The sequence below is a fragment of the Rhinolophus sinicus genome, linkage group LG14 (genome assembly GCF_036562045.2).
Source record: "Rhinolophus sinicus isolate RSC01 linkage group LG14, ASM3656204v1, whole genome shotgun sequence".
NCBI classification, from domain to species: domain Eukaryota; kingdom Metazoa; phylum Chordata; class Mammalia; order Chiroptera; family Rhinolophidae; genus Rhinolophus; species Rhinolophus sinicus.
The window spans coordinates 11,764,199-11,776,339 of record NC_133763.1 but is presented as its reverse complement, the minus strand read 5'-3'; the positions used below and the strand labels follow the sequence as shown (position 1 = coordinate 11,776,339).

At 36.0% G+C, this 12,141-nt stretch overlaps 1 protein-coding gene across 1 annotated transcript in view; it reads left to right on the top strand.

The window, feature by feature from the left end:
- Positions 1-12,141, top strand: part of LG14H8orf34 (linkage group 14 C8orf34 homolog) — a 307,880-nt gene that overhangs the window by 261,110 nt on the left and 34,629 nt on the right. The window contains 1 exon segment of the mRNA XM_074318665.1: positions 7,981-8,028. Coding sequence (XP_074174766.1) covers positions 7,981-8,028 — 48 coding nt within the window.

Here is a 12,141-nt window from a genome sequence, read left to right as displayed (position 1 = left end):
AGAACTGTATCCTGCCTTTCTTAAGAGAACAGGATATGGATTAGGTTGATACAAAAGTAATTGTGATGTTTGCAATTATTTTTCACCGTTTAAGCCACAGTTACTTTTGCACCAACCTAATATTTGCTTGACTCCAAAGCCTGATCTCTTGCCTCTCTAGGACGTCACCACCTTTTGCCATCTTCTGTTCACACACAGAATCTAGGCCAAGTCTTAGTCCTGTGACCAGCACATATTAAGCAGAAGCAATAATGTATATAAACACAGGTGGTGCGTATGGACACACTAGTGGGAATTTCCTTTGCAAATTATCCTAGAGACTATAGATAAAAGTTCAGAGTTAGGAATTATGATGCTTAGAATAAGTGAAAGACCCCCCTTTATCTTCCCCTCCAAGTCACTCCATTTATTTGTTTGGAGGCACCTCTTTTTTCTTGGTAAATTGATTAGTTCTACACATTTTCCCCCACGCAAGTCACGAGTCTCCTAGTGACGCTGCTTATGGCATCAGCTGCCAAGTTTGTGAGAGGCTAGATCATTTTAATTTACGCATTGTGTTTATTTGGTTTGAACCTTAATTCTGCAGTTAGCATTCTCTTTGGACCACTTAAGGAATCAATTAAAAAGTAAAAAATGAGTCCCCGTCAAATAAATGTATAAAGGATTAAAAATACACTTTTGAATTTAAAGGTACTTCTGCGTTATACCACATACATTTATTTACTAGGTTGGTGCAAAAGTTAATTGCGGTTTTTGCAATTATTTTTAACCCTTTAACCCGCAATTACTTTTGCACCAACCTAATACATTTATAAGTCAGTGAAAATTTTTTCTTACAAAGTTTACATTATTCTATAGCCCTTTAATGTGTGTTAAATAATGCAAGGGTGTCTGAAATGTGAAACGGGTCTTTTTGTTGTCAAATTAAACACTCAGAGACATATGTTAAAAGAAACAAACACAAATTATTTGTGTCCATGCATCTGTTAGAGAAATATGTTTCCTCCAATGTAGAGAAATGCCTAGTATTGCTACTTATCTAAAAAATCAATAGTTGTTTTTTTTTAAAATTAAGGAAATAAGGGCAGTGAACAGGAGAGACATAAAAGTCTTGGTATTTCATGAGAGTTGGGTATATCAGTTTTCCCGCATGCTCCCATCTGAGTTACAGTTCAGGAAGTTGGTCACATTAGCCATTTAGCCATTTTGCAAAGACACAGGTTAATTTAATTTTAAAAGAATACATCGTATGTTTGGTTTAAATTATGAGGCTGACATTCATATTTCACTGACCTGGGAGAATTTATACAGGTACTTTACGGATTCCAAAGTGACATCTATTGATTTTTTAAAAAGCTTAATGGAAGAGAATTTAAAGGCTTAATTATTTCAAATGGTAAAAATTGAAATTGCCAACCGATTTTTATGAGGTCAGTGTTATAATTAGATTAGCCTAAGATTAAATCAGAACCATCAGAGTGTCCTTTAACTATATATATATATATATATATATATATATATATATATATATATATGTAGTAATTACATCTTTACGTAGACCAAAAGATTTGGATCAATGAGGGATTACATATGTGATTAGAGATATGGGATTAGAGGTAGCCCACAATAGAAGGAGCATTATAAAATTTCATTCTAATGGTTTAAGAGTTTCTTGTGGACCTTACAATTATGCCTGTAACAATATAGTTTCATATGAGAAATGCCCACCAGTTTACTTTTAAATTCCTTTTTATTACAAAATACAATACAAGTCTAGAAAAAAATTCACTCAAATCCAATGTATGGCTTAATTAGCTATTGCAGTGAGAACACTACCCAGGTCAACATACAGAACTTTTCTAGACCACTGAGAAGCCCCTTCAGTATTCAGTATGTCCTGACCCAGACACAACCTCTGGCTCTCCCCACAAATAAGAACGATTCTAACTTTTAGAATCATAAACTCCTTGCATTTTAAAAGTAGCTTTATCATTCAAACATGCATCTTTGACTCTGTTGTTAACCCTGCCAGCTTTTGAAAAATCAGGAATGTCCTTAAGTCTCTTTTCATCTATAGTTTCCTCCTCCATTTCTTGCATTTTCTGGCAAAGAACCCTGGCCATTTCGCCTGTAGAGATAGATTTCCACAGCCTGAAGTTTGCTAACTTCATATTCTTGGTACAGTTCATCATGTTCTTCAGTCCTCTATATTATCCCGGAAATTATCCAGAAACTGGATAAAGGTCCTGGATAGAGGAAACACATAGTATCTGGTGTTTCTCATTTTATCATCATAGCAGCTATTGATGCTTCATGCCAATATCTATTCATTGGTAGTTGCAAAGTGGTGATATTTTAATTCTATGATTTCTTTTGTATTTATTTATTGGAATACTTTTGTTAAGAGACCCTTTCCCTCATTTCTTATTGAATTAGCCAGGAATTCTGTTCTCAGAAGAAAGGCAGGATACATATCAAAACTTGGGAAGAAAAATTAATGAAAACAATCTTTGCTCTCCAGCAACTTAGAGCTTAATGGGAAAGAAAGCATGTAACCAGGGATTATAATAAAAGTGTAAAGATGCGCAGTGTCACAGGAGCATATAAAGACGTGAATGACGGGATCAGGGCAGGAGGCAAGACAACCTGTAGGTGGTTGGATCAATGGCGATACACACATGTACAAAATAATAGTGTTGCTCTTGGCAGTTGCATAACTCTTTGAAGCTTTTAGCACTCTTGTACATTCACAATCTCATATGAAACAGAATCCTGTGGTTCTGTGGTCTATACTTTATATACGAGGAAACTCACCTTCAGAACAAAGTTGTGACTCCTCAGTATCTTATGGCTGATAATTTGCTGTGTTGGCACAACAAACCATTTTCGAAAGAATTAATGAATATTACTTCTTGTACACGATAGTGAAGCAATATTAACCATTGACAAGATAAATTAATCAACACATATTAGAGAAGACACACATGACTACTACAATGAATACTTCAAGGTCAAATGGATTTTCTAAAGCCAATTGACCAATGATATATATCTCAGTTTATTTTTTTTAAAACAATGCGATTAAATATTAACACAAGATATCCATTCTTACAGCCTCACCTTCTCATCTTGTCCCTCTCTTGTCCAGCATCCACTGATGAAAGTTACCACTCTAGCAAACAGGGAGCCTCTCATTCCCATTTTTTTTACATGGAATTGAAGGAAAAGATAGAATTATTATTATTAATATTATTATTATTATTTTGCAACTGAATAACCACTTTTCAGAAAATAACCAGAAACACCAAAATGCCTTGCATGCATAAAATTTAATGTTAGTAATAGTCATTAATCCCATAATTGCCCGTTTCCTTTTTCATTCTTTAAAGGTAAGTTTTTAAATCAAGGACATTACCACGAAAGGAACTATTTAGCTCAACATGAAAAAAAATTGGAAGAAAAATGTAAATTGCTTTTATTTCAATTTGAAAGTCGGTTATGTGCTTAGGGATTGAGTATTATTCATCCCTCTGAGGGGACAAATTTGACTTCTAATCATGCTTTAGGTAGCTGATTGCTGGTACAGATACAATTTGCAGCATTAGTGGAACTTAAAGGCAGAATGAATCTGAACATCTTATTTTGAAACACCACTGTTAGCCCTTAGCAGTGTTAAAGCAGTCAAGTATCTTCTCAACTCGATAAAGGTGTCATTTTCAGAGAAAGATGGTCTGCACTGGTGCGATATTTGTTCATAAGACTGTGGGCAAATCTTCAGAAAGAAATTTGAACTTAATTTGAAAAATCATTGAGACCAATTAGAAACAGCATCTGTTCATATATGTAAGTCTCAAAACAGGCATAATATTAATTTGTTGACTACATCAATTATTTGAAAGACTTCTGAGCTTTTCAAAAATGTCTGAGTTTCTAAACTATTGCACCCAGTTTTTCACTCGTTGTAAATAGATCACGTCCTATTCTTTTGAGCATCAGTAGTAGCTGCTGCCAAAAAAGTTTGCCGAAGTTTGGAAAACTGAACTTCAATCTCTCTATCATCTGTCACAAATTTAGTAACCCTGAATAATAATGCAGTTAGAAAACAACATTTAACCATCCTATCGCAGCTATATTACTGGAAATTATAGTATAAAATTAGGAAATGGCATATGATATTAATTTCTGCATATCTAAAAACACAGGACTCATTTTAGTGCGTAGCGTATAATTGGCGCTCTTCATTGTAATGCTTGTGGTTTTATATATTTGCTCTGTTGTGTCTGGGCACTTGCACAAAATCTTTCTTCAGCCTCCTATGAGTCCCTGTCCCAAATGGCTCCTTAGTCTGGCTAATTGACTGAGTGTTGAGAACTACACATAAAAATAATTTCCTCAACTTTTAATCTCTCCAATTCATCTTCTTCATTACATGTATCCAGTGGCTACAACTGTTCCCAGCACATGCAAGATCTTAATACATGCTTGTCATATAAATGAAAGCCTAGGTGCCTTTTCCTCTTTTTTTTTTCCCCATAGCACCTTGGGCTTACTTGTGCCAAATTAACTTTTGCTCTATATTCTAATAACTTGTATATTTGTTTTCTCAAGATGAACTTTTTATGGTGGGGATTAGTTCTTATTCACCAACTTGTCCCCACATGTAGCACAGTAGGTGGCAAATAGTAAGTGCTTACTAAATACTAGTGGGGTAAATAATGTGTGAAGTTTTACAGGTCCCTTGTGTTCAGAAATGTCCTGGCCATTCATATCAATCGAGCTGCCATTCTTCTATGGGTTCTAAATACCTTAGGTACTTCGTAAGAGGGTGCTCTATGTGTTACGATTATTGTTTTGTTTCATTTGAAAACAAGTGGGGAGAAATATTCTGATGGAAGGTGGGGTCTCATGAAAAATTATTTCAAGGAAATTAATATCAGAGGCATAAATGTTGGTGAATAAACATACTCAAATGCAAATGCAAGGCTTTATGCAGTTTGTCTAAGGACGAGTAAGAGATGAATAAAAAATACTTACTGATTGAAACAAGAGAAGTGTGGTATAGGGAAAAATGGCAATAGATTCTGTGGGGGGAGGGGAGTGTGGGTCTAGTCTGAGTTCTGTCTCTGGGATATTCCATCTCATTGAGAATGTTTCCTTAACTGGAAAATAACTAGGAGAGTGACAAGAGCCTTTGTCTGTAACAGCCATGATCCCATGTCATATGTTAAGCAGTAATCCTATCAGCCTCTTTTTCCTTTCTTTTCCTGAGTTCGTAATATATTTTGTAATTCACATTTAAAACATTGTTATCTCAACTGTGGTTATATTTAGATTCGTGATAAGTGAAACCACATTTCAGGAAATACCTTTTCTTCTTCTTCTTCTTCTTTTTTATTAAGGCATCGTTTCCATGTATTCTGCCCTTTCTCTCCTTCACATGCCCCGTCTGCCTCCCTTGTATCCCTTCTTCTGGTTTTCAAGGAAAATTGCATTTGGGCATTTTTGATTCATTTGCAGGTGATTACCAAGATACCATGTTGTTAGAATGACTTATTTAAAATGCCAATTCTTTAAAACGAAGGAAAAAGGATGACTGAAGTTGATAGCGACGTGCTTTGGAAGGGATTTTAGTTCATTACCGCCCCCAGCAGGGGAAGGAGGGAAGGTCAGCATTTCAGCCGACCCATGATGGAAATGGGGAACCCGAGGCAGACATATTGAATCAAGCCTCGTGATGGGGGTCATCTCTTCTGACCCTAACACTCAGAGATCCTGACGTCTTGTTCTTGGCTTTGTCTCCTTGGCCCTGTGCCACATTTGTAATCCTCTCTGCAAAGTGTTTGTTTTCTCTGTATTTTCCTCCATCTTTTACCCCATGCTCCTCATTCATCAGTGCCACCCCTGTCAGTGATTTATGGATGGCAGTTACAGCCAAACTTCCGTCTGTGTGGCCTTTGAAACAACTGGTGTTGTGTGAGTTACTCCTTTTCTCTGGTGTGGATTTGAAAAGGACCTGCCTGGCCTTGTGGGGAGAAGCAAGCTGAGAAGAAGCCGTATAGGACATAAACGGTGCTTTAGTTACATTTGATCATGAAGAAAACCCGCAGCCATCACCAGGTCTTAGCATAAGACAGCAAGTGTCCAGACAAATGAGGAAAACCACTGCACTCCAGCTCCAAGGAAACAAATCACCCTCTTTGGTGAGCACCCAAGGACTGCTCTATAGCATCTCACCATTAGCCCTCAGATGTTCAGGCAGGTGAGCCGCAGATGCTGGCCCCTCCAGAAAACAGATCTGTCACCTCATCCTCTTACCCTTAGCAACCCAGGCGGAGGGGAAGGGATTATAAGAATGCAAAGGACTAGTTTTTTTCACAGGAAGAGCCAAATTGGAAGAACCCACAGCATTCCTTCTAGACTTGTTGTCCAAATGCGGAGAATGTAGCAAGTTCAACCACAAAAAACGAGTTTATCTGAAGTAAGTTTTCAGCCCTTTCTATATGCTTTGAGTTAAAGTCTTCACAGTTTGGAGGATTTATATGGATTTGATTTTTCCTAATACTGTCTTTTTTAGGTTATGTTAGTGTAACTATTCTATCTTTTTCACTATCTTATCCATAGAAAATCCTACAAGCTTGGAGCATTTGGAAACAGTTAGAGCAGAGAGCATTTTTTTTTTTTTTTTTGCTTGTGGAAACCATGATTTGGGGGGAAAAATATTACCACATCTAAGTTTTTAGGAATACCAGCACTTTATTCCCAGCTTCATTTTTCTTTTCAAATGAGGATGCTTTCTTTTTCTTTCTTTCTTTCTTTCTTTCTTTCTTTCTTTCTTTCTTTCTTTCTTTCTTTCTTTCTTTCTTTCTTTCTTCCTTCCTTCCTTCCTTTCTTTTTCTAACTCTTTCAAAGTGCTTTGCAGTATAGATCATGGCTTTTCTTAAACTAAATTTAATTTTTCATATTTTAACATTTTCTATTTCAGCAAGGTACAAGAGTGTTAGAGTTGAATCCAGTCTCAGCAATAACTGCCTTGCTCCTTGACTTTCAGCATTTTACTCATCACTTCTCAGCATTCTTCAATTTATTTCTGTATTAAATTGGCCTGAGGTTATCTTACCTCCAGATGAATCGAAGAGCCAATCGAATGACACAATATATGTGAAAGTCCTTGAAAAGTTAAAAAGGAGGGTCCTTGAAGAGTTAGAAACAAATGTAAGCTTTATTCACACTTATTTAGTTATCTTTTAAACACATATGGTGTCCTCGAATTTATCCTTTCATGATATCTCAGAATTTATTTCCAAATGTCTCTGGCATGTAGTATAAAAAGATAATTTATCCAAACTAACAAGTTGTTTGACAATTTTGATCACCAGTGTTTAGATGACTATGCGATGTATGTTTAATTTGTTTTAAATTTCAATGATTTAAACCTCTGGTTACTAGCACTCAGTGAAATGCTAGTAAAAGGCACACATAATAGAGAATTCACTAATACCATACAAGTAAGGTGAGAAAGGCTAGGTGTAAACATTTGGGAAAAGGCAGGTTGATGACCTGTACTCCTTCCATAAAATACTCTGAAGTCCATGTGTTCCATCTTCACACAGATTTATAGAATACCGAATTAGTGACTTTTTTCTTAACCTAATTTTAAGAACACATTTATAAAATGAATAACATTTTATACTACTCGTTTAACATTTTGTCTTAAGATTTAGTTAGCTACTGTAGGTGGTTATTTGTTTACGTGAACTAAAATCAACTTTAAAAATATATTGTTGCCTTGAAAAATATATTGTCTCCTTCAGAGTAAGAAGTTGCCAAACTGATAATCCCGCAAGTATCGGCTGAGATGGTGGGAAAATACTAAAGATTTGGTGTTGCTCCTAGGTATCTCTCCTCTCCATGACTCTCTTCTTTCATTCTTTCTCTCTCCTTCTCCTGACTTTGTCAACCTCTCTTCCTCTTTGCCTCTAGGGAGAAGCCCCCAGTGGAGGACAGTCATTGAAAAACTACATGGAAGAAGTGAGTTTTAAGGTGGCCTTGTGACATAGTCTGAAAACAGTCATATCATATAGGATGAAACCCCCGCTTGGGATTTCTCCATCTACCTGTAAGGTTTCCATTCTATGCCCATTTATTAGTCATGCCCACAAAAACAAGATAATAAGTAATATGTTATAAAAATGGCTTTCGTTCTTTAGTGGTAGGGAGATACTGTATAGCAATTCATTCTGAAAATGAAGGTAAAACTGCATAAACCTATTACCAGCATATATTCTCACTCACAAACATTTGTTGACATCCTAATAAAGGACAAACACAAGTTTTATATTGGCTATGCATAAAAAAAATAAAACATTATCATTGCTCCCTATGCGAAGAACAGTCTATACCAAATTGGCATTCATTCATGTGACAAATACTCATAAAGGACATGATTTGTGCAAGCCATTAAGCAAAGTGCTGTCTTGATGATTGAAATGTATGGTAGATGTTTTAAAAAAAACTGTTTAGACTTCTTGATTTATTTTGGAGCTATTCAAGGGTGCTCTTGTCATAGGATGTGTCTTTGAGCTGTCTGCAAATGGTATTTGGGAACTTTCAGATGAAGCAGTGGCTAGAATCCATAAAACTTGATCTGAAACCAATCCATAATGGCCCCTGAATCAGCCACCTGAATCTGTTGTAGTGAAGGAAACTGGGAAACAGTTTGGTGATGATATCGTAGAAGTAGCAAATATTTCGTTTGAATATGTTACTGGTCCAAAGTCTATGTGCCTGATGCTTCAAAAGGCCCAAACTCAAAAACATCAGAGTTTGGAGTAAGGAAAGGTTTACTGATGGAGAAGGCACCAACCAAGAAGGTTGGAAGCCCTACTGGTTCCTCAAATCCATCTTAAGAAAGCAGAGTTCAGCCTTCTTTTATGTCAAGAGAAGGAGAAATGGAAGGGGCTGTTTTCGTAAAATTTAAGTGGCAAGCAGAATTCCTTTAAAGATAAGCATGCCTGTATGTAAGACGCTGCAGAAGCTATTAGCCTGAAGGCCATGGGAACACCGCTGGCTTGAACAAGATGGAGTCAGTGAGAACGAGCATTTCACTCTGTGAAAAACACTGCTTCTTTGCAAGACAGAATCTGTTTCTCTAAATATTTTATTCTTGCGTGCATGAATCCATTCAAAAACGATCTTGAGGGCCCCACTAAATGTACTATGTAGTCCATCCATTTATTGAGCACACTGAACCCATACTTAAACTCACTTTTGCTTCCAGAAATCACTCGGAGAGGAAAGTCAGAGTACATAGCACCCCTCTTGCCTCTAACATCTCTGGTTTTCATGCTTGCTTGGAGGTGGCTGGAGTTTTACAAACGGCACATGGAGAAGTGGTAACTAAAGGAAAGAAAGGAAATACCAGATAGATATTCTGAGTTCAGGTTAGAAAAATCAAAATATCTGGGGCCTAAAATCGGAAAGTTGGAGCACTGACTTTAAATTTCAACTTAATGACTTTGATACAGAAATTAACTAGACTACATTAAGCAATTAATGTTGCCAAGGAGAGGCAGACAATTTTTTCAGCATGTACTTGTACACCAGTAGAATCTCCCTTTAGGATTCTGTACTTGCGGAAGCTCTTGGCTCAGCTATATCCATGTCCTGCTAGGGACGGAGCGTGGTGAGTCACCTCCACAAGAAAGGTGCTGATGCCCCTAGTAATGTGTCCTGTAAGTCTAGCACTATGGAGGAAGGGGAGCGTGGAGGTGCTGGTGCAGGAAATGGGCTGCATACAGATGGTAGAACTTTTGAAATGGCGTGTTCTAATTTCATAGTTTGTATCCAAGAAAAACATCCTATTTTCCCCATCACTATGAATGTGCAACCTAAATGTACATGTGATCTGCCGTTGTAAATGCTTAATGTGATAAGAAGGCTGGGAAGGTGTACCTTTTCATTGGAGGTGCTGGCAGGGCATTTCTCCTCAGTGTGGTCCTCTGACTAGCAACAGGCTCATCACCTGGGGGCTTGTAAAAAATGCAAAATCTCAGGACTCACACCAGATCCAGAGAGTCAAAATCCGCATTCCAACAAGATCCCCGTGTAATGCTTAAACACCCTAAAGTTTGTGAAGCTCTGCCCTAAAGTGTTCTTTCCAATGTTATTTCTAGAGAGTAACTGCATGCATCATGGAAAAGCACCAATTTTATATAATATAGGTAGAGGAAGCCTTTCTGAATAAATTTATGAGTTTTGTTTATTCATCTACTCTGAGGAATAATATTTTTGGTTGACTGGGAGTATGAAATCTCTGTAGCTTATAAGATTCATTACTGACTTTCAGTTTGAATTTACAAGTGTGTACAAACTGCCCAAGGTAAGCTTTGCCTTTCTTACGGGTTCAGTTTCACAAGTATTTTTAACTAATATTGGTTAAATATTTAGCTGTGAGCTCTTTTTGAAATCAATAAATGATCATCCTTTACAGTAAAACTCTAAGTATGATCTTTCTTTTTGCAGATATTACTTCATTTGGTTTTTAGGAAATATATATTCAAACTCTTTTCCATTGTGAACATGTTAAAAATGTGAGCCAAAAAAATGAGTTTTTGTTTTTTCTCACTTACACTCTTATTTTACTTTTGCCCTCTTTCTTCATATTACTAGAATCAGCAAACTAAAAAACAGTATTTATACATGTTAGAAGCATTGAAGTTAAAACTGAGCTAGCAAACATTTGCTTTTATTTAACATACACTAAAACTCAAATAAACCATGGTGTTTACATTTTTAATATATTTAACATTCTTGCTAAAGTTTGAACAACTATTTGCAGATCAAAGTCTCTGTTGTTGTTGTTTTTTATTTAGTCTTATAATTAGGTGGAATTATAACCACATGAAGTTAGACAATTCTGTTTAGACCAAAATCAAAACTAAAGAGACGACAATATGGTCTCCTCTAAAAGTAAAGCTAAAATGGAATTTCTAGTCCATATTGTCTATTGTTTAATGAATTATTTTTTCAGAATAGAGTTTGTATTTTTGACCAAATAAAAACCAAGATATTTTATAATATTCTACTTTTCCTAATCCCCAAAATGATTCTGACAGTTAAAAAAAAATTCTTTACATGTAAGGCACTTGATGACTCAAGGGGGAAATAATAATTTTGCATTGCAAAACTTTTAATTTGGGGGATCATAATATTAACATTCATTCAAAAGATACATATAATTTAAAAGAATTTATCAAAATCAAGTACTTCCAAAGCTTGAGATGCCTATTGTAAAGAAACTAGTCTATTTAAAATATCCTATTTCCTAGATGAATAACTGAGAAGCTGCATAGTATGCTAGTTTAAAATCCCCTGATTATTAAAGACATCTATTCATTTAAATGTATATACATCATATATGTATTGCCAACTTAAATGGTTGAGAAGCTATAAAGAACTAAAGACTGACATGATTTTGGAATATTTCTGAAGAGATTCCACACAATTTCAGGAAATTATTTGGTGAAGGCCTGAGGCAACACACACAGAAGTGAGAATCAGCTCAGGGTGTCACGTGGCAGCTTCACAACCTCTGAGGGTGTCAGACAGGAAAGGAAGCATGTTAAGCAAGCAGACCTTTTTCAAATCTGTTGAGGTGGTTCTGCCAGCTGTACCATCTGAACTAGAACGGGGATCAATTCCATGCAACGTAATATCTTAGAATCACTTCTGCCAACTTGGTTTCTTTTTCTCCTGTGTTGTATTCTGTGATTGTTAATGAAATTCCAACTATGCTTCTGAACGAGTGTACATGATGTCATTCTCCGATAATGAAGAAATAACTCACTTTTTATCAAGCACAGGGATTTACTTTTTAAAAATTGAAATAGCTGTTATTCAGGAACATGGTTTTATTCCACTTACGAAGCTAGAAACAGGAGTTTTTCGAGGAAACGCTAATTTGTCATTGATATTCATTAAGAATTGATATATGTTGTTAAAGGATAACAATCTTTAAAAAAAAGTTACAACCACGGTTCTCATACAAATAGGAAATGAACACGTCAAAGATTTATTTAACTTATTAATTGATGAGGGAAGAAGATGTTGAAACCAGTTCAAAGGAGAATGCAGACCCTCACG